Genomic DNA, 23871 nt, shown 5'->3' with positions numbered 1-23871 from the left:
ATTCCGCAACAAAGCTCTCCCACTTGTGTTTTCTAGTATTGATAATAAAAGAGACATTTTGAGATCTGAGTTGTATTTCTCTTCCTTTGATGAACAAAGTCAGTTTTTAAAATGCAGTAAAAATCTCTGAAATGACGCAGGTAAAACCAAAACATTTCTGCATTTAAAGATTCAATCAAAGATTTACTGTGAATGGTGAGATACTAATGTAAAAAAAAAAATCAATGCGGTATGTATTTTGAACATGATTTGTCACAAACATCATTTCTAATAGATAAAAGTGATTATATGGTAAAGAGTGTAATTTATATATCCCAAGCACTATGTTTTTGTTACTGACATGGTTAAAGAATTTGACACGTTTGCAAGAGAACAATATATGTCAACTGAAATATATACCCATTAGCTATAAATGGGACATTGAAATGAATGATGCATGCACATGCTATAGTTAGAAGTAATAGCGTGGTTTAAAGTCACTTGCGTTTTCAAACAAGAATTCTTTTTATGTTGTCATTTTAAAAATCTAATATTTCAAAAGGTCAGGAATAAACAGCACCATTAGCGTTAAAAGCTAGCAAAAGGGAAAGTAATTTGTTGTTCATTTAACAATGCATTTTATGTAACAGCTTTGTAAAGTGTTCATTTTTATTCTGCTAAAACAAAGGGGAAGCTGTTCCAGTTCATTATTAAAGAAGGATTTTTTTATTATACCATTGTCATTTTTAATATCCCGATTCTGTTAGGTATTTGTTAAAATTATATGGTCTGCTGGAGTGGCTATGGCAGAGGATAATGCTGAGAATATCATGACGGTCAAAACAAGAGTGTGGGCAAGTATCTGCTTATACCAAGCCATGAGGAATGAAAAACAAAGGCAAAAATCTCCCTCAGCATTAGGAAGTTAATATCCCTATAGAAGCTGCCCTAGGAGGAGTAACTGAAATTTGTGAGCCAGATTCTGTAGGACAGCCCCGCTGTGATAAAAAGGACCAAGTGCTGCAATGTCAAGAGGTTGCAAGATGCAATGAGCCCTGACATCATGTTGCAGGGTACGGTGTCCATGCAACCAGGCCGTGTCTGCTGATTATAGATGGGGTAGCAGCCACTCTGCTGCTGTATGTATTATGAATGTACCCAGTAGCCATGTCCCTCACACATGTACATCTCTCATCCTGTTTTCCTGTGGAGACTGGCTGTGGAGGTCACATGCTCAGTGAGTAAGTGGCTGCAGATTCGCCTGGATGGGTCGGTCTTCTGTTTTTTTGACTCACCAGTATGACCACAATGGAATACGCTCACTTCTTAAGAGGCTATTCTGCCTCTCTGAACGAGCCAGCTTAGTATTGGATCCTGTGTGACTATGAGAGCAGGATTGTAAGAGTTATTAAAAATTATGTTTTCACAAATACCCTTTCTCCTTCGCTTCTTCATCCACAGCTTGTCCATGTTCACTTGCCTGTGTGTGACCTCTCTGAACGCTCAGACTCAGTCTGTTTTTACACATTGGGCAATGTGAGACTTATATCAGTTTGTGGAAACATTAGCTGGGCTAAACTCTGCACTCAGTTGTACCTGTGCAGCTCCAGAGACTTCAGTGGGGTCAGATGGGAGTAACTGAGATCAAGATTTACTTCTGTATGTCCTCTGATCTGAGACAACCAATTCACCTCCTTATCAGATGACAACCTCCTTGATCACTATGCTTATGTATCATATCCTTGTTCCCTATGTTCCATATGTTTGCATCTTTGAACATTTTAAGTCCCTCCATGCAGGGAGCGTGTCTTCTTGTACATTTGCATAGTGGCCAGCACCTTTTGGGTTCTACCACAATACAAATAATGATGATAAAACAAGCGGGACAGTTCTGCATTATCAACTTTTATTAATACTAACACACTGGGCTGACATTTTTGTATGTTGTTAGCACGATGTAAGAGTTTGCAGAACGTTCTCTTGCACAGTTTCGCTGCCACAGAAATTAAACCTGAGGAGAAAAAATATGTAAAGTGTTTTTAGTGTGTCTAGATTTATTTATTTTTTGTAATAGTACCAGTGTTTTTTAATAGAATAAGCCAACCTAATTTGTTTTTTGACAAAATTATGATAGAATATTGTTACATTGGCACAAAAGAACAAGCAAATGCTTTGGGTTGCTAAATGTGAAATAGTATGTCCTGCTAAACCTCCAAGGGACTCTAATCATCCTGATTGGTTGGCCTCTCTCTTTTGGTTTCATTCCTTTGGTTTTATACTTTTTCTGTTGAATTTGCATGCCACCAGCATTAGAGAAATGATGATTGTTCAGTGTTTGCCAAGACATGAATAAATAGAATAGCTGATGGGACGTTTTTGGGAACAGTGTCCCTCAGCATGTTGATCTGTTGAATGCAAAAACCAGAAGTAGACTTGTATGCTCTGCTGTACCATAATTCACTGGTCTGTGAAGATTTTGGTTTGCTTGAGATTCCCCTAGCACATCTCTATTTCAAGTGAATGGACTTTAGTTGTGTGATTTTTTTAAATTATATCCATGACCCATTGAATGTACTTCGTACTTCATTGTGTCTCCATTCAGAAGGGCAGAAAAGGTAACACAACACCATTGGTGGGTAACTGATTGAAACATGCTGTTTTAAAAGAATTAACTTAATAAGCACCTTCCAATCAGTAACTGCCATGCCGTACACTGCTTCTACAGTCTACAGTCTTAAGGCCTGATCCAAAATCCAATTAAATCAATGGGAGTCTTTCTGTGGAGTTCAGTGGGCTTTGGATCAGGTCTTTTAAGCACAATTTATAACTACTAGCTCTGTTTGTGGGACCTGAAGACATATTACCATTACCTCTTAGTCTTCCAGAGCCTGATCCAACACCCATTAAAATCAGTAGGTGGGAAGACTGCTATTGACTTCAATGGACAGTGGATCAGACCCCCTGATGTAAGTTTTAAACACTGATGGCCATTTCTAGTGTAAAACTTGCAGTACTCAATAGCCCAATATCTGGAAAGAGCTGTGCTGATAACTTAATCATGGTTTAGGTAAATCTTTCCTACCCAAAACACAGAGGTTTATACAAAAACTTTGCTCCTGTTGAAGCCAAATCCAGATGTTTTTATATTTTTTTCTTGACAATATCTGACAGAAATATTTAATGTACCAGTAAGCTACATCGGTATCTTGTGGGGAAGGAAATTTAAACTTTTCCTCTTTCTTTATTTTAAAACTCTAAATAGCTGTTCTTGTGCAAGCACTATTACCCTCATATGTCATGCTGTCCTTGTAGCTCCTAAAGAATTTGAGATTTTCACAATAAATATACATACACATTTCCATCTTCTCCAGCTTGTACTGTGACCGCTGCTGCTCCTAGTGTGGGTAGAGTTGGGTTTACGACATGGTTGTCCCAAAGAAATTTAACTTTAGTAATTCTCCCAACATTAATTTCAACGTCAATGAATTTGGCATATGTTTCGCCTGGTTTGAGGGTCCCCCTTCAAGAACAAAAGTATATAATGTCCAATGAGGTTTAATATTAATTACCAATACAGTGTAGTTGTTTGAATAGCTATAGTAGCATATAGATAGTAAACATAGCCTTCAGCTTGTCAAAGAGTAAGGATCACAGATTAGGGTTGGAAGAGACCTCAGGAGGTCATCTAGTCCAACCCCCTGCTCAAAGCAGGACCGATCCCAACTAAATCATCCCAGCCAGGGCTTTGTCAAGCCGGGCCTTAAAAACCTCTAAGGATGGACATTCCACCACCTCCCTAGGTAACCCATTCTATTGTCTCGGTTACCTCAATATCATGTAAACCTTCATGTTATATCAAAATTTGTAAATGAAATTTCCCTGTCCTCATATGAAATCAATGTTCATCAGAATGCATTACCTGCTGATCAAAGAGATGTTTGCCTGGCATGCACATGCTCTGTAGTACCTCACCTATATTAAAATATGGTGTTCCAGGAGATCCAGTTACAACACAGTGCCCTAAGCCTTGGCTGCAGCATGGTTACATTTGGTAGCGTAGACAGGGTCTTGGCCGTGTTTTGCACATATGTTAAACCTGTTTTATCTTCAGTTCATTTACAAAACACAGGCATGGTGCCATATGTGCTACAAAATGTAGGTGTGTAGACTCATCCAAGAGACATTTTCATGTTCTCTGTATTTGTACATATATCTCCTTACTATATGTTCCATTCTATGCATCTGATGAAGTGGGCTGTAGCCCACAAAAGCTTATGCTCAAATAAATTTATTAGTCTCTAAGGTGTCAGAAGTACTCCTGTTCTTTTTACAGTTGCATATTATCTCTTTTAAATTACTTGACCACGTGCCATCCATCTTCCTCTATCCCTGCCCTGCCACATCAAACCTCCACCCCCTGGCTCCTTCTTCCTCTCTCTTTGCTTCCATGCCCCTCAGCCCCATCCATGCCCTGCACTTTGGCTCCACAACCCCATCTTCCCACTAATCCTGTTCTCTTCCAGTTTCTTGCACCTCCTCACATCTCCGCATGCCAGTTAGGATGTTTCCTTCTCCTCCTTGCTGCCAGGCATGAGGGAACATTGAGGGTACAACAGACACAGTGTCCCTACTCTCAGTTCCTGGGCCTGGTGCCACAGTGGCTCCTGGCTGCCTAGAGCAACATCTGCAGGAAAAGTCTTGCTCAGCCCCTGCAGCCATGGGATAGAGCATACTCAAGAGCTTTGTTGGGATGATGAATGCACAATGTGGTTGCAGATAGCAGCTGTGAGGGGCTGGAGCATACTCAGTGCAGATGGATTCTTTGGAGAATTTAACATCAAACTCCAACAGGTCTTTACTAACCATGTGCAAACTGAGATTTTTCAGAAATATGGATGAATTTTCATGGAGATGGCAAAAGACACAGTCCTGACACCAGGATGACCCCACTGGTAAATTTAAAGTTTGCAAGGATTTCTTTAACATGGGCAAAACACTGTATTTTCCCCTTATCTCTTTCTCAGAAACACCTGAACCATTCTAGCTGAACTGTAATATCTGCCTGTCTTTCTGTCCAAAACAGACACCTGACATAGGAAATTTCAGCAGAAATGGTTAAAGTTTGGCAAAGTAACGAGCACACAAAAATAGGGTTTTGTGAAAGAAAGTGTCAGGCAACCCTGATTATAGGCCAAGCTGGTAGCACTGCCTATGAGCTAGCACCATAAACTGATACAACTTTTTACAAACATGCAAAAGATAAGGGATCAGAATAATACTAGTGTAAATCTATAGTATCATTTTAGAATTCAGTTAAGTTACATGGTATAAGTGAGATCAGGATCTAGGCCCAGGTTCTTGTATCCTTATAGCTATCAGAGAAGTAGGGCTAAATACTAACTCTTCTTCTGATATAAATCCAGAGTCAATACAGCTAATATGGATTTACACCACTGGATGTCAGAGCAGCATTTGGCCTATAGATTAAGAAGCATGAATTAAAAATAGAAGAATTAAATATTCTAATAGCAGAGAAGCTCATTTTTCATTATAATACTGAACTTACTGAACAATTTCATATTGCCTTGTGTTTCCTCCAGCGCCGTACAGGGCAATATTTACATACCCACTCACTTTACTCTTTCCAGCAATTGCCACAGATACTTTATACCTCCAACCTACACAGCAGAAATAAAATGAATTAGATTGTACCTATAGAAACAAACACAACATGCCAAATTTTCATTTTCTATCAGTACTTTATGTTTCAGGACAAAACAGAGGAAAAACATGACCGTCGCTTCACTTTGAGCTCAAGATTAAATCCTGACCTAACTGGAATGATGAGAATAGCATAGAATAGAAGAGAATGTTTTTATAGGAGAATACTAGGAGCCTGCTTTTCCACTGCTTTGCACACTCTGCAGTCATTTACAGCTGAGGAAAATGAGTGTCAAACCCTAGCAAATCACAATTCTCCGCTCACACTAGTAGTAGCATTTTATTCCCAGTTTGCACAGCGTGAATGACTACACAAAAATCCAAGGCAGAGGAAATTCATGGACTTTGTGTTTATTTGTGAAAAATAGTCCATGATGTGATAGAAGGAACATATTGCATGTCATAGTGACCAAAAGAGTATCTATTCACAACTTGGGGGAGTTGTAAGGAACAACCCTGAAGAGTGAGGACTGGATTTTCTGGCCCATAAGCAGGGCAAAGAGGACTTAAAGCATCCAACGGCCAAAGGAGTATTCCATGTAGGGCAACTTTCCGTTGACTTACAGCTGAGAAAGGTGGCTATGTAACCTCCTACTCCAGCTGCGTCCCCACCCACAGCATAAGGGGAAGGAGTTCTGCATGGGCATAGTTTGGGGGGTGAGGGGGCATCTCACCCCCAAACTGTAAGCCTTGGGCTGGCATGGAATTTGCTGCCCCCACCCCATGCATAGCTCCATTGGCCAGACTAGAGCTGTCCCCCAAAATATAGAAGTCAAACCACACCTATGGAGTTATATTGGGGGCTTTCTGGGACTGGTGTCGTCAAGACAGTGGGGAGGGGGCATGATGATACAGCACTCTGCTTCTCCACCACGTAAAGGGCCTTTGTCCAGTAAAACTAATTTAAAGTGAGAGGGAAATATTTTAAATTATGTTGGTGCTCATGTTTAAGTAGAAGCAAGTAAAAAAGTAGGAACTTACGAGCAAAATTGCTGTCCTCTCCAGTGTTCAGATAAAGTTTCTGGATCCCAGAAGTAACTCTGTCCTTAAACTTATCCGCATAGTGACCCATTTGGGGGCATCCGCCTTTGGGGCATGGGAAGCAGTTTTCCTAATCGAAATACATGTGCCAATTAATGAGGCTCTATCCCAAGGAGACAGGAAAAAAATCATTTGGCCACAGAAAAGTGTTGCTAAGCCATGTCTATGGGCTAACTCTAACTCAGCTTGAAATAAGCTGCCCTAGAGAAAGCAGGAGGTGGAAGGGCCCTGTCTGGCACCTCATGGATTTGAAGGCATGGATGTCTCCTTTGTACTTCATCACAGTTTGCTGTTCACGAGGAGGAGGCATCTCCATTTCTCTAAGTTCCCTCTCTTAAACTCAGTGCTTTAGAATGGGGGTAGCAGACAGGAATTATGCTCTCCCCGGCTCATCTAATGACTGGTTGTAAAGTGCTTTGATGGTGCAAAGATATTATTGTTATTTACCCATTGTGTGTGAAGCACTGTTCCCCTCCAGTGGTAGGTGGGCCACATAGCTAGGTTGATGAGCCTGCCACAGTGTTAGCTAACAGAGCGGGGTCATAGATGGAGCTATGGGACAAAGGAGAAAGCAGTGGCTTTTGGCCACATCCCATCTGTATTTGTTCCTTGAGGCCATCAGGTCGTCAGGAGAGTCACTGAGCATGCACTGAACCTTAAGGTAAATGATTTTATTTCAAAATTCTTTGCTGTGCTCACTTCTCCTTGGATGTGCGCAATAAATAATTATTTGGGCAGATTCTTCGTCCTGTCTGATCCACTCTTTGACCGAGGGGGTGAGAGGTTGCAGGATCAGCTCTAACGTATGCCACTGGCATGAGGTCTCTCAGGAACCTCAGGCCACTGTAAAGCCAGGCATAACTCTGCTCCACCATGCCCCTTCTGTGCCTCATCCCCATCCCCCAATGCCCCAGCGCACCCCTTCCTTCCTCTTATGCCTGCACTCACACAGTGCATAGTGTCCTGAGCCGTATAGACTCTGGTTCTACCTCATGCAGATGCACAGACAAGTGCCACTCATCCACTGGGATGTGAGAATGACTTACTGTCTGAAAAATGTCATATGAATCACAGATGTATCCTAGAAAGCCATTGGGAGAGATGATGCTTTCAAAATAATACTTGAAGCTTCGTAAATGATTACAAGCAACAAAGTCAACAGTTCCTGTGGAAAGAAGCACCTATTACATATTGTACTGCAAAGCTATTGGTTGTTAGGATTTTTTTTTTGTGTAAACTATTTAAATTGGAATTGTGGTGTTGAACTGATCATGTCATTTGAATGATTTGTAAATCCCCAAGTTACATTGTCACAATTCTGGGCAGCACCTGAGTTGCAGTTTGAGACCTATTTCTTCAGTGACTGTATTTACCCTTTGTGAAATGCACGTAATACAGAACTTGTAAAATGCAGATGTGTAACAAACATAGGAGCTGATTGTGCAATCCTTGTTCATGTTGGTGAATACTTACTCACATGAGTAGCCCCACAATGTGTGATTAATTGCATTACTGCTCGCCTAAATGAATAAAGGGCCTCTGTAGGAAACAGCTCACCTTATCGTCATATAAAAGGAAACAAAATGCAGTGTTAAGTATTATGTCCTCCTTAACACTGAGCTTCCTGGAGCAATGCTGATTTATGCAGACTGAGGATCTGGCCACCTGATTATTTGGGGAGGGGAGGAGGCGAAGGGGCATGTTATTATTTTAAATATGTTGTTTTGTACTAAAATTCCTTAAATGTTCTTGGTTTAGGTTAAAAAAAAAGTAATTAAGTGCAAGGGGTTTTTCTGCATTATTATTAATAAAAAGCTTGATCGGTACTTACACAGGCAAGAATTTGTGAGTAAAGACTGCAGAAATAGGCCAGTAATTGCAAGAAATTCATAGAATCATAATTTTTAAGGTGCTCATAATAATGTAGGAAAGGGCTAGGAAAGAAATCCCAGGAAAATGTTCAGGTTTCATGAGAGAGAAAATATGTCTGCTATAGCTGGGGTCTTGTCCTTACTGTATGTTTTGATTTATCAATGTGATTTCCCAAAGGTGTAAAGGTTCATGCTTGCAGATCCCTTTGGCAGTTTTGGGATCTTAGACTGCAAGTTTTTTGAGGGCAGGGTATGTGCTTTATATATGTCCTGTCAGGTACAACGTAAATTTATGGCACTATGTACAGGATTCTTAACAATAATAACAACAACAGGATTTGGAATATACAAAATAAGGAACAAATCTGAGTGTGCATGATCTATCATACGCCAAACGCTTTCCTAGTGCCTAATAAAAATTACATTGTTTCAGTGCAACTCAAATTGATCACAGGTAACAACAGAACAGAAACATATTTGAATATAACTGCAAAAGCTCACAAAACAATTGAAGCCAGAGATCCCATAGCAGAAATAGGCATGAATGTTATTGTTCCCACTCCCACCAAGTGCGGCTGCCAGGTAACTACATAATAGAAACAAAGTTGAATGTTGTTGTTCCAGAGCTAAACTTCTGGCACAGTTTGAGTAGAGTTTGTTTCTCTGAGTAGATAACTGGCAGCAGTATCTGATGAGATAGACCAATTAATGAATATTTGTTTTTATTGTGGAGTTACCTGGGAACAGACCAAGGGGCACTGGAACAATCACACTGAAGTTTGTTCCTGTTATTTGGCAGCATAATGGACTATTTACAATAAACTCCAGTTAATCTTGCTCCATTAGATCCAGAGCTGGATAATTTAAAGAGTGGGTCCACCAAGGTCCTTGAAGGAACATGGCTGGTGGAATCTGGGTCTTTGCAGACCCATGGAGCCCAAACACACATGGGAGGGGAGCAGGAACTATTGTTATTGCTCCTCGCCCCCAACCTTGTACAGATACCCATTACTTGACAATGCAGACACTCTGGATGGTTGGAGTTAGAGACACCAAACCTCAATCCCATCAAGTTTTTCCCCAAGCAAAACCTTCGTGCTACTCATTCTTTGATCCCTCTACCAGAATGTGTCCCCCAGAATACATTTGGACCATACTATCAGTTTCATTGTTGCTTCTGGCTGTAATTGTTGGCATTTGTAAAGAAAAGTATCAAAAATAGTTGAAATGAGAAGATTGCTGCTATGTTACATTTTGATGTTGACCCTCAATAGAAGTCATCATCTGCTTAACATATTTACCTCCCCAGATTCCATCAATGTCAACAATCTGTGAAACACGATTGTTCGTGCATCCTGGCATTTGTTCTCCTCCATTTGGATAAAAATCAAGATGTCCTATAGCCTGGCTCATTCCAAAACCTGCAATGTTTGTAACGGGGGAAAGCAAATTTTAATTTAAATACTGTCATGTATTTCGTGGCAGCAGCTCTACTGCTAATGCTAGGGCTATAGTTTGTAAGCTTTTTGAGGCAATAACTGGTGGGTATTTTTGGTTGTGTGTGTTTATTTTTTGTTGTTTTTTTCCTGTATTTGTACAGCACCTAGCACAATAGGGTCATATTCTGTGACTAGGACTCCTAGGTGCTACCACAGGACAAATCAATAATAATAATACAATGCAGCTGGAAACTTACCCAGATTCGGAATTGTGGGAGCTGTATCAGTATGAATAATATCAACAAAGGCTGCATCAGTCTTATCCAGTCTGACTCCAACTGGAGTATCTTGAAAATAAGGCTGAGCAGGATCCAGTCCTTAAAGAAATATATCCATCATTAAACATGCGTGCAAATAAATATAGCTTGCTAGCTATACTACTGTAAATAATTGAAGATGGGAGGCCACATAGTTTTATTTACTTCAGAATTAGAGTCGCTAAGAAATATATAGTGTGATTGATCTCTCAGTGGCAAATACCAAGGCTGTAACCATAGCAGGGTGAGCAGGGTAACAGCCCAGGAAGCAAAGCTGGGGGTGGTGGTAAAATGGGGTAAAAAAATGGTAGAGGTGCAAATATGCACGTTCACCCGGGCGCTAAAATGCCTAGTTATTGCACTGGTAAACAACGTGGGACAGATCTCCAGCTGGTGTAGATTGGTAGCTCCATTAAAGTCAATAGGATTATATCAATTCTTGCCAGCTGAGGATCTGGCCTCATAAATGTTTAGTCTTGAATCCCAACAACCGCAACATAGATTGTTGTTTTGGGTTAACATTTTTTTTTAAGAGTGCCTAAAGTGAGGCTCCTAAATCCATATCCTAAGCGGTCTGTTTCTCAGAAGTGCTTGAAGTCAGTGGGAGCTGTTGGGTGCTCCGCATGCTTGAAAATCATGATGCTTATTTAGGTGCCCTGATACAGATTTTGGAGCTTAAGCCCATGTCTACATTACACAGCTTTTAGTAACATGGCCGTGTTGCTAAAAGTCGGGCTGTATGAATGCTGTTTGTCAGCACTTTTGCGGACAAAATACATCCATCCCCAACAAGTGGGGTTCATGTTGTCGACAGGAATGTGCTTCTGCTGACAACGCGGGCATTCACACAGGCACTTGCCGTGGCCAGGACCGGCACCAGTGTTTTTGGCACCCCAGGCGCACGGCCATTTCGCCGCCCCACGCGCTGCTCCCGCAGCTCCCGTGTGGGGGGCTTAAGTAGCTGTGAACAACAAAAGTTTTGTCCTTCAATTGCAAGTGTAGATGTAGACTAACTTTAGACACCTGCTTTTCTCATTAGCATGAAACTGAGACTCATTTTCTTTCTCATTCACTGTATCCGTCTCAGGTGCTTGTAAAATCCTGTAAATTACAAAGCACTTATTATCCTGTGCTGGTATCTGATGCTTTCCGTGGGCAGCAGCTTTAGTTTTGTTTTTAAGTTGAAATTTGCAGACTACTAGTCCAGGGATTGGCAGGCCCAGGCTCTCTGGAAGATGCTATAATGGAAAAAAATTAAGTTAATAACATCTGAAATTGGCTTCTGTGCATGAGGGGCAGCTTTTCTGCCTAATGCACATCCCTCTTGGTCTGGCCTGTGTGCTGAACAAGGAGTCCAAACAAACAACTTGTCCGGGTGAGTGCTGAATGTCTGTAAAACAGCCTGACACTGAAGTCCAGGGGATACATTAGCTGTATTTTCAGAAATAGGTAAGTAAATGTGTATTCTGTGATAGATTGGTTTGCTGTGCAGGAGCTCTCTTGGCATAATGAATAACATTACTATAAATAGTCAAGCTGCAGCTTGTCTGGACTATATTCATAAAACGTGAACGCCACAGCCTTGGCATAAAGGAGCTTTGTATGAGTTACCTATGTGGCTGCTGAAAGGAGGGAATTCTCCACCCATCCATCAAACCCAGTACCAGGGTACTGAACACTCTGTCTGCAGCTATTACTCTGGCCCATGAGCTGTAGTAGTGGCCACAGGCTGGTGTGCTCTCTCTCTCTCTTTTAATTCAAAGAAGGTTTTGCAGCCAGTGACTCTGCTGTTGGCAGACTCAATGGCCATGCTGGTGTCACTCTTCCCACCCACTTATGAACCCTTTGCACAATCCCGCAGAGACAGCTACCATAGAGCATTGTGCTGGGGTTATGCAGGTGACTGTGGAATCCTTTTGCACATTCTGTGATGCTGCTTGTTCTCCTCTGCACAATGGAACAGTGGCATTTCTACTGAGTTCAAGCCTGCTGCATCCAAGGAGCTTAGGGGAGAGGGGGTTAGGGTTTGACCTAATACCTTAATGGCTCATGGGGCCTGATCCTGCAAGATGCTGAGCGCTTTGTCCATGCTCCAGCAAAGCTCTTTAGCATGTGCTTATCCTTAAGCATTGGAGTAGTTCCATTGAAATCAATAGGAACGCTCACAACCTTTAAGTTAAACACATGCTTAAATGGTTGGCTAGATTGGGGCCTAAGTGCTCAGCCTTTTGCAGGATCAAGCCCTAAAACAGTTGCTATGGTTAGTTTCACTGCACATTTTTGTTTTCCTGTTGCTTTTTAAAACCTAAGAAATTAAACTAAAAAAATCTGCTGGAAAAATAACATAAACTAGAAAAAATGTGTGTAAATGCATTTCCCAGATGTGAAGGCTTTGATGTAAACCTAGCAAAGCAGGGAGATTAAAGGGTTACATTTGAAGGCTCAACCTTCTCTCTTCGCTACATCCATTTCAATTAATCCTTTTCTGGGAATGGATATTGGACAGCAAAACCATGGCACCAAACAATTAGCTCTGCTCACTACTGTGCTGCCTACAGCACACTTTGCCAGGCCTCCAAACAGTGGGTGATCTTAAATACTGGACATATGGCTGCACCCGCACAAGCTGGCTTAATAAGAAAAGGAAATGATAGGAGAAAATCTACCAGGATAAGGAAAGTGGGAATCACCATGTCAAGCCTACATTGTCATAATAAGGTTGGGCAAATGCTTTGGGAAAAATCAGACTCATTAACACTGGTTCAAGTAAATTAAAATCTGTCAAATGAACATAGATTATTGTGCGTTTGCACTGTGCTGCATGCAGAATGCCATGGTGTCAAGTCATCATGTATTGAGTCAGAATAACCCATATTCCCTGGGACCATCCTTAGAGCACAGCTAGAATCATAGAATATTAGGGTTGGAAGGGACCTCAGGAGGTCATCTAGTCCAACCCCCTGCTCAAAGAAGGACCAATCCCTAGATTTTTACCCCAGTTCCCCAAGTGACCCTCTCAAGGATTGAACTCACAACTCTGGGTTTAAGCAGGCCTAGGCTCAAACCACTGAGCTATCCCTCCCCCTGACAAAAGGAGACCTGCTGTACAGAGCAGAGGCCAGCCATGTTCTAGAAATGGGATGCTGGTGTAGATCACTACCTCATGCAGCTAACCATCTCCTGTGCACTGCACTTCATGCAGAGATTCTTGGGGACAAATTCAGCCCTGATGTAAGAAGGTCTCTGGGACATTCTTCAGGGGGTATATACCTCCTCCCCCAAAGATTAAAGTTAGGACAAGAACACCATGAAGGGATCCTTATGGAGATTCCCACCTGGGTAATACCTTCCTGAGAGTTGGATGGTGTTATTGAGGGAGGGCACAATTTTGGCTGTTAGCAATATGTTATAATACAGTTGTGCAGTTCTGATTCCATCCTGTAGGGGGCAGTGGCAAACACACTCATACTCACCAGTTCATTACACTGCAGGGTTTCACTTCAGTCAGATACTGTAGTTGTTTTAGTAAAAAAACATGAGGTAATATTAAGGTCTAACAATGCTCTCTTCAAATTCTTCATTGGTACAGACTGAACTATAATTCATTAACTTACCAGTTATTCTTCCAAAGCCTGGACTCCTTCTCCCTGCCTCCCCTGCAGCATGTGCTCCAAGGCTATGGCCAATGAAATGGACTTTGGAAGGAGAGTATCCATATTGTTCCTGAGGAAAACATCAATTGTAACAAAAGGGAATCTATATTTTCTCTAATATGAGGCCTAGAGAGAAGCTCTGGTTCACACAACTAAAACCAGAAATGGGCTGCACAGAGCAGAGGTCCATGGAATTGGAAGGAGGACAGAGTCCAGGATGTAGAGCAGTAACAGAGTCTTTCAGTAGCTGCTACTACAGCCTCAAGGCATTATTAACCTCTGCAACTTCTGCACACATGTGAGATTTTGGCAGTGGATAGTCATGATTCCACCAGCCAGACCCCTTATTCCCTGCCCCACAGCTAACGAAGTGTATTTGGTTTCCTATGGACATTGTTTTAGCCAATTCATGAATGGCAAAGGGAAAAAAATTCATGGCTGCTCTTATGTAAGACAGCCTCACTCTAAGGCCTGATTGTCCACTGCTTTGCACCTTGTGTTGGAGTGAGCACCAGTGCAATGTGAGTGTTAAATACTACCATTCTGATTTGTAATTTGCACTGATGTAATTGACAATGCAGGTTGCAAGGCAATGGAGAGCCAGCCCTCTAGTATTAGTTCAGAAAATATTAGGAACCATCCCTCTCCTCATAGCTTCACTCAGGTCTGGTTGCAAGCATTTTTAAGTCATTAGATTTAGGGACAGAGGGAGAGATTTTCAAAGGCAAAAATGGCAGTTAGGTGCCTAATTCCTACTGACTTTCAACTGGAATTAGGCCCCTAATGGCCCTTTGTGCCTTTGAAAATGCCCCCCAGAGCCTCATGTGGTGTAAAATGGTGAGTTACATTGACATCAGTAGATCTATAAAAGCAGCAAAGAGTCCTGTGGCACCTTATAGATTAACAGAGGTATTGGAGCATGACCTTTCGTGGGTGAATACCCACTTCGTCGGATGCATGTAGTGGAAATTTCCAGGGACAGGTATATATATGCAAGCAAGAAGCAGGCTAGAGATAACGAGGTTAGTTCAATCAGGGAGGATGAGGCCCTCTTCTAGCAGTTCAGGTGTGAAAACCAAGGGAGGAGAAACTGCTTTTGTAGTTGGCTAGCCATTCACAGTCTTTGTTTAATCCTGAGCTGATGTTGTCAAATTTGCAGATGAAGTGAAGCTCAGCAGTTTCTCTTTGAAGTCTGGTCCTGAAGTTTTTTTGCTGCAGGATGGCTACCTTTAGATCTGCTATTGTGTGTTCAGGGAGATTGAAGTGTTCTCCTACAGGTTTTTGTTTATTGCCATTCCTAATATCTGAGATCTATGTGATTTGCACAAGCTGAACATCTGGCCCTTAGTTTGATTACAGACCCACACCCCATCTCCCTGCCCTAGAGCAGCTGGGAAGATCCCACCTATCCCCAAACACCCATACCTAGGTGACACTTCTTCATGGATTGGGGAGAGCACCATGCTCTCTCCCCCTGGGAGGTGGCTGTTGCTATCCAATGGCCAATTATTGTAGGCTTTTGTATGGGTATCACTTAAGATGGGTCGTATAGCTTTCGTGGTTGAGAAAGGGTAATTTGCCGTGTTTATTACTTCTCTATCTTTAAAACTACCCAACCCTTCACATCCACAAGAGTACATAAAAGTAATCGCAGCATGAAAATATTCAAACTCTGTGTATTATGGGGGAGTTGATAGGAGTTCAAAGAAGGAGAACCGTCTTTTGCTGGGAGGAGTCTTTTGCTGGCTATATGACAATTCATTGTGATTGTCTATTTAGATTAGAATAAATTTCAGCAGCTCTATGACTATAATCCTATTATGGAACGAGAAGAAGTCCCCTTACCTTAAGCACATTTACAAAATAAGCCACTTCAGCACCCACGACACGGATATTGTTTGCTGCCTGGGAATATAGGCACCTTGACCCACCGCTCCAGTCTACGCTGATGCAGTTCACGTCTTCCACTTCAAACATTCTCTGGTGCAAATGTAGATTTGAAAAGAACAGAAGCAAATATTATCAACCCCGGTTCAGCTTGCTGATTACTTAACGCAGTCAGAGACTTACAAATGTCATATGAATTCCCTGCACATTTTTTCAAGTACAGCCCCTATATTACACCAGGGCTCTATTCATATCTTGATTCTTTATGTAAATGATGCGAAGACACAGCCTGTAAATTATAAATTCAGTTAGAAGCATATATTTTTCCATAATAATTAAAAAGTTGGATAATTAAGAGCTTACATATGTTCTGTATTTATCAAACACATGGATTTTTGTTTTCAAGAGGATACATAAGTTTCTGCTGTCAGTTTACATTGGTTTCAAGTTTATGGTTTTGTTTTAGTATCCACACAGTAAAGCATCTGCTCAGCTATCTGTCACATAATATTAGATTTTGCTTTTCTTGCTCTGACCTGTGGAATGGTTTGCTAAAGACACTCTGTTTTAACAGCTGTGATATAGTTTGTATATTATGTTATGCTCTGGATTACGTGGCGGTAATGCCAATGAAAGCAAGTAAAGTACTTCTTGTTGTGAATAAGGATGGCAGAACCTGGCTGTACGTCAGTGGTTCTCAAACTGTGATCAATGGACCACAAGTCTCTTTGGTGATCTGGAGATTGAGGTCATTTAGAACCAAACAATGGGAAATTTGAAGGAGGAGATAAAAGCTGGAGAGAGGAGGAGGATTCAGAACAGGGAGAAGGTTAGTGAAGTCCTGTGTTTGTGTATTGTTGCTTTTGGAGCTGCAAAAGTGTGGTTTTCTACAGAGCTGTCAACTAGAGGGCTCTTTCTGGTAGCATAAAGATAAAGAAATAGCATTTTACTGCTGAATGGAGCCCAAAAAGGCTCCACATGTCTCCTGCACTGGGCTAAATCTTGGGAGTTGGGGAATGCTGGCCAATCAGCACCCTTCTCCCCAGAGGTGAAAGTAAACCGGTACAGGCCAGTACGGAGGACCGGTAAGAAAAGGAGACTGCCTGAGGGAGAGAGAAGCCTGCCCCCTGCATAAGAATAGTTTAAACTCAGCTATTCCCTGAGCAGTTCAGCCCCCCAGGGTTAGGAGTGGTTTCTGGCATCCTTGTTAATTTCACTCACAGCTGGGGGGTGGGGGGAGGGTGTGTTTGACCATGGCAGGGGCAGTCCTTTTCTGCTCCCAGGATGAAGGGATCTCTCCAGTACTAATATACACAACAAATACAAGCATTTGGCTGCACAACTTAAATCAAGAGCTAATAAAAGCAGATGGAAGGAGAAAACTCACTGTCACATTGGTTTCCCGTCTCCTCCCCCCTCCTCCTCCAGCCAGGCTGCAGACAAGGCTCTGAATTCCTTCCCCCCTCCTACGCCCCGTCAGCAGGGGTTCTCCTCTAGGCTGTAGCTTGCAGTAGGGAGACTGGCTGAGATGCCTGCTGCTGCCTGCATAAGGACAGTTTAACCTCAGCTGTTCCCTGCGCAGTTCAGCCCTCAGCGTTAGGATCCGTTTTTGGCATCTTTGTTAATTTCATTCCCACTTGTTGGGGGGTGTGTGTGTGTGTGTGAGAGAGAGAGAGAGAGAGACCATGGCAGAAGCAGTTCTTTTCTGCCCCCGGGATGAGGGGATCTCCTATACACAAAAAATGCAATCAAAATCAGGAACCATTTCCAAGTTCAAATCTATCCCATTTCCTCCCCAGCAGAGGATCATAGTTGTGATGTCCAAACTGCTTGCAGATCCTCTTTGAAATGTTACTGAACTGAGTAGGAAACAGCTGAATTTAAGCCGTTATTATGCAGGAGGCAGGCTTCTCCCTCCCTCAGCCAATCTCCCTGCTGCAAGCTAGAGGGAAGCCCCTGCTGCTGCTGAATGCCAGGCAGGAAGAAAGCATGGAGCCTAGTGTCAGCAGCCTGGCTGGAGGAGGAGGGAAGACACGGAGAAAAATGTGACAGTGAGTTTTCACTTTTTCAGGCTTATTCTAATAGTAAAGTTTTATTACAGACAGTACCGGTATTAGTAATAGTAGCTTTATTTTCCATATCTATGTAATGCAATGGGAGGGATCCATGAAGTATGTAGAAGAGGTGGATTGCTTGTGATTGGACCATATGGGTAAGAAATGTAAATTACTTTCGCTCCTGCCTAACCCCCAGGGCTCCCAGCCGTTTCTGCAGCTGGTAGCTCCGGGGGTGATTTAAAGGGCCCGGTTCCTAGCTTCAGCTGAATCCCCGAGCCCTTTAAATCCTGATTTAAAAGCCCCGGGATTTAAAGGCCCACCTCTTCTTATAGAGGCCATGCCTCTTCCAGTCAATGCCTCTCCCCATCCGCAGGACTCTGGAGTACCGGTAAGTCCTTTAAGTTACTTTCACCCCTGCTCTTCCCCCAACTGGCCAATGGGTGCCAGAGACTCCCAAGGGATGAGCAAACTGTTGTCCCTTGACGAGTGTCTCCCTTCCTTGCCGCTGGGACTGTGCCCCTTTCACCACCTGCCCCATCAATTTCCCCCATCCACTGATGCAGGTGAGTCACAATTGGTGTCAGAAAGAAGAAGAAGTAGCAGAATTTTACCAGATAGCAAGTCAGCTCTTCGAGGAGAATTGATTTTTTATAAATTTTCTAAATTTGAGTTGTTGATATTAATGCCTGTTTAGAAACAGAAGGATTATAACCAGTCATAGCAGCAGTCTGTTTAGACCAATATAAAATATATTTAAAAAATCTGTCTTAAGTGCCAACTTTCAAAACAAAGACTAGAATGTGATTTTCAAATATTGGGCTCCAGGCTTCACTGGAATTAGCTACTGACTCGAGACAAAGGAATAAACTGCACAGCTTTGCCCTGACAGCTCACCCATTCTGATTGCAAATGCTCACTTACAGAAAAACATCTTGTATAAATGTGAAAAGAGGAGATGGTTCCGAAGATGAATAAAAATTCATCGGGGGCAGATGGTTGGAACAGATATATTAGGAGCCATGTCATCTCCCCAGCTATCAGGCCCAGTCCAGTGTCATAGGCCATCCCACCTCTCCTCAGTGGACCTTGCACACTCAGAGCCTTCCTGTCCCATGACAGCTTAATTGAGCTCATTATCGGCAGAACTGGGAAGCAACAAACTTGATCTCTCCCCGTTTAACAAACTCTGGAATCTCCTTAATTTCTAAGCCACATTTTACTGCATTTTTTTTTTGTATATCAGAGAAAAAACATTAATTGGACCAAACTCTGTCATCATTTATGTCTATACAAACCGTTTGACTTCAACACAGAGTACAATTTGGCCCATTTTGTTTAAGATTTTTCCTGGAAGCAGAGCTAGAACTGACTAGATTTGAGGTGAACAACATTTTATGTCCTAATATTGTAAAGATGGATGTGGACAGCTTTCCTCTTCTTGTCAGCCCAGATGGCACGATATGCATTGGTTAGACATAGAGAAAACGATTAATTTACAAGGATACCTTCATAAATGTGAACTAAGTGATTTGAGAATCACAGAATATCCAGATAGTACCATACCTTGCACATGTCCGACAGCCAGGTTTCTTCTCCTTGGCCTAGAAATCCATGGGTAATAAAACGTGTTATTTTGCTTAGATCGAAATTTGAGTAGCCAATCGACGCTGGATTTATTGCAGTGATCTCCTGTTGTAGATATTAAAATAGTAAATGTTTTAGCTATTTCCTATAAAAATCTTGTCAAAACAGCAATGTGAATAGAAAACAACACTGTTATTATGTAAGCCCAGATCCTGCAAGTATTTACATATGCACTTAACTTTACACATGTGACATTAGGTCTGTGTATGTTTGTGGGACAGGGGCTGAGGAGTTTCACCATTGATTTCAGTGGAGCCAGGATTTCACCTTTAATGTGTCCTTTCCATTTCCCACCAAACAAGTTCCAGTGCTACAGATTTTCCTAACATTTCTCAATAGACACAGGAAAAATGTGAAGTGTGGCTAGGGGTGACTTTTATGAGGGAGCCTTCAGTCTCTCGTTTGCATAGGGTTGGGAAAGTCTTTAGGGGTCTATTCAAAGAATCACCTGTTGCAGCCACCAGTAAGAATTTTGTCCCTTGTGACTTAGTGAAACTTGTGGCACAGTCAGGGCCGGCTCCAAGCACCAGCATTCCAAGGTGGTGCTTGGGGCGGCATTCTGCACGGGGCGACAGTCCCTGTTGTTTTGCCCCCAAGCAGTGCACCGAATTGCCGCCCCGGGCAGCGGGGACAGTCCGTGCGCCGTTAGGGCAGCAGATGCATTTCCGCGATGAGGGCAATTCGACAGCAGATTCTATGTTAAGCTGTCTGGGGTAGCTTCAGCTAAACATAGAAGCTGCCCCCGAATTACCGCCACCGTGGAAAAGCACCTGCTGCCCTAAGGGCGCATGGACTGTCCCTGCCGCCCAGGGGGGCAATTCAGTGTGCTGCTTGGGGCAGCGAAAACTGTAGAGCCAGCCCGGGGTACAGTGGACAGGAAATTTCAGAGGGGCTGGAAAATGTTGCCTCCTGACCACATTGGAGAGTTGACCATTTCTCTTACTGGCCTTGGGAATGCCAAGAGCACTAGAAGGTGATGATTCTGTGTGTACGTGTCACTTGCAATATTTAAACAGCAATAGATCTTACTTGAAAGTCATTAGGATTCTTTTTTGTGTAAAGAAGGAAGCGGGTGTTTATCGTTTCTGGACTCCATGGTAACTTTGCCACTGGTCTTTCTGTAGTTCCAGCCCATGGTTTATTATCTGTGAAGCACCCGAGCCTTTCAAAACAAACTTCTTCACCTGTAGCACACAGATCAAATTATTAGGATGTGAATGAGCAAAGATGTGGTAGGTTCTAGTTGTCACATTCTGTCCCAACAGCACCTTTCCTCCAATGGTGTCTCGGTGCTTTCTGAACACATCAACCTGCATTCAGGCCAGTTACAACTGCAGGCATTGCCTTTGGCAGACATAGCAACTGCTCCCCCTGGGCCACAATCCACCCCAGTGGTGCAAAGGCCTTCTGCACAGGCCCACAGAATAGGGGTAGCATGCAGTGGGGAGTATGTATTTCCCCCTGACAAGGTTTGATCTACTCTCTGGGGAATATTCCTCCATAGGCTCTCCCTGGCTCTGCACTGTCCCTTGTCCTGGGCAATTTGCACAATGTGAACCTAATTGATTGCCAGCCAGATTGTGCCCATGCTAATCTGGATGCACAAGGGAGGAAGTAGGAACAAAGATCCTTTCACTTTATCTAATGGCCCTGTGGAGAAGACCAGGATATCAACATTGTGGGGGGAAAGAAATCTTTCCATACTTCCTGTTTTGTAAACCTGCTTGTTAACCTGCCAGGTTCAGAAACTGAGGCTGGGTCTTCCTGAGGGAATGGCAAATCATACCTCTCACCTTCCTTATAAATGAGCTGCAAACTCACATAGTCATTACACATAGAGCCTTCGTCACATAAAGCAAAATCCTGGCAAAGGAAAATGATTGTGATCAGAATAGAAATGCTGTATTGAAATCGACATAAATCCTATGCCTCACCTCTGGCTGTACCAAGTAGAAAAAGTGCAAGAATCCAAATTCCAAGCATCTAGAACAAGTCAAAAGGGAAAAGCTTAGACTGGCTAATCCATGTGACAGGCAAAGCTTTGTATCGATTGCTTTTTCTCATTATAAATCTGTAACTGTACCACACAATGACAGTGTCTCAGCAGCAGCTTTTACTAAATAAGATTAAAAAGTGACTTACTGTTCAATGCTCTACCTGGAGTCTCCAGGAATCGCTAAACAAACTTTGTGTGTGCTTTTATAACCTGACTTATCCTTGAGGCTTTTCTTCAAAAGGAAACTCCCAGAAAGATGGAAAATGGCAGGTGTGTACTTCATTTGTAGATTATCATAAACACACACAGCAGCTCCAGCACATGCATCAGGTAACTTGTTTTTATCATGTTAAATTTCTGGAGCAGAAGAATGTGTTTTGTTAAATGTGCATTTTAGAAATGCATGTGCCAATGCATGACGCTTTCAGAGTACTTAAAGAAAAATAGCTTTACTAAATAAACAGATCTTCTGAATTGGGTTCTGCTGCCTTTATGCACGTGGCTCTGCAATAGTCCCATTAAAGAATAGAGGATTATGCATAGCTGTATAGATTTTAAATCCATATAGGATCATTGTCTTCATCATATCTGACCTCTTGCATAACACAGGCCAGAAATTTCACCCCGTGACAGTGCAGAGTACAAAGAGTCCTGTGGCACCTTATAGACTAACAGACACATTGAAGCATGAGATTTCATGGGTGAATACCCACTTCCTTTTCACCCACGAAAGCTCATGCTCCAATACGTCTGTTAGTCTATAAGGTGCCACAGGACTCTGCCGCTTTTACAGATCCAGACTAACACGGCTACCCCTCTGACACAGTGCAGAGTGCAGTATTTAGTATGAGTAAAGGTCATAGACCCTTAATGATAAATAATCCATATACTAAGCAAGTGGTTCTCAATCTTTCCAGACTACTGTACCCCTTTCAGAAGTCTGATGTGTCTTGTGTACCCCAAGTTTCAGCTCACTTAAAAATGACTTGCTTACAAAATCAGACATAAAAATACAAAAGAGTCATAGCACACTATTACTGAAACATTGCTTACATTCTCATTTTTACTATATAAAATAAATCGAATGGAATATAAATATTGTACTTATATTTCAGTGTGATACTTGAGCTTGTTTTTCACTCATGAGCCTTGTCATTCTGGGGGGCAGTGAAGCTACAGCAACAATTAGGTTTTTCCCCACATTGAGTCTCTTTGTCTTGATTCCAGTCATAGAAAAAAATGAGACGTCAGAAAGAAATGTTGACCCAAAAGGTAACAGACATCCAAAGCATTGTTCCCAAGGTCAGTGTATGCTTTTTGTACTGAACACCAGAACTGCATTAGTGTGGAGTCATTAAATTCATTTGCAGACCACGGTCTGAGGACAGCTCAAGATTTTCATGCTAAGTGGCAGAGAGGTTATTGCTGCTAACATCTGACAAAATGAATGGGTTTCATACCTGGTCGAGTCTGAGCTGAGTTGTGTTGAATGTTGGGGAAATATGACTTGAACTCAGATGGCAAGTGGGCCAAATGATCTATATATGAAGCTTCCAGTGCTTTTGTAGAAGTAGTTGAAGCTGGTTTCATTTTAAGCTGAGAAGTCTGGAACTCAGAAAGCTTTCTTTGAAAAATCTTCTACTGGCTTTCCCACATGCCCAGGGTGTTTTTGTCTTCAAATGTTGTTCAAATGTGCCGGCTTCATAGTGTTATTTAATAGAGTTTCTCTGCAAAGGAAACACAATGAGATGTGAATCCAAAAGCAATATCTTTCTCTCAGAACTGACAATGGATTTTTTTTCCAGTAATTTTCAATTTCTTACAATGTTCACTGTTGTCATTACTGCCGCTTCCCACTCCTCATTTTATAAATCTTCCCATTTTTAAAACACAACTACATACATACCATGACAACTTCAACATCAGTAAATGACCTCAGACTTGTGTGTAGTACAGTGTTTTACATTATCATCTAATATATAGAGCAGTCTGTATGAAATTTTAGTTTGTACTGAGTTTGCTAGTGCTTTTTATGTAGCCTGTTGTAAAATTAGGCAAATATCTAGATGATTTGACATACCCCAGGGAAGATCTCTGCATGCCCGCGGAGGTACGTATAAACCTGGTTGAGAAGCACTGCTCTAAACTGTTATCATATGTCATTTATTTTGGTGGTGAACTTTAAAATATAAAAAATACAGATCTGAATGTGTCAGAAATAGTTTTCTTGTTTGACATATTTTGTAATTCAAAGGATGTTAATAAT

At 42.0% G+C, this 23871-nt stretch overlaps 1 protein-coding gene across 1 annotated transcript; it reads right to left on the bottom strand.

The window, feature by feature from the left end:
* Positions 1-1926: 1926 nt before the first annotated feature.
* On the bottom strand, positions 1927-21592 carry LOC115654979 (pancreatic triacylglycerol lipase-like). Its single transcript, XM_030569915.1, has 12 exons — positions 21544-21592; positions 20639-20793; positions 19529-19654; positions 15867-16001; positions 13983-14091; positions 10309-10428; positions 9914-10033; positions 7788-7906; positions 6682-6811; positions 5546-5657; positions 3332-3499; positions 1927-1990 (listed from the first exon to the last, which is right to left on the bottom strand). The coding sequence occupies exons 1-12, from the start codon at positions 21590-21592 to the stop codon at positions 1927-1929; spliced, it is 1407 nt and encodes a 468-aa protein (XP_030425775.1).
* Between the last annotated feature and the right edge of the window lie 2279 nt (positions 21593-23871).

Source organism: Gopherus evgoodei, chromosome 7 (genome assembly GCF_007399415.2).
Source record: "Gopherus evgoodei ecotype Sinaloan lineage chromosome 7, rGopEvg1_v1.p, whole genome shotgun sequence".
Taxonomy (NCBI): Eukaryota; Metazoa; Chordata; order Testudines; family Testudinidae; genus Gopherus; species Gopherus evgoodei.
Note: the sequence above shows the minus strand (reverse complement) of the source record. Positions and strands in the feature narration are given on the sequence as shown.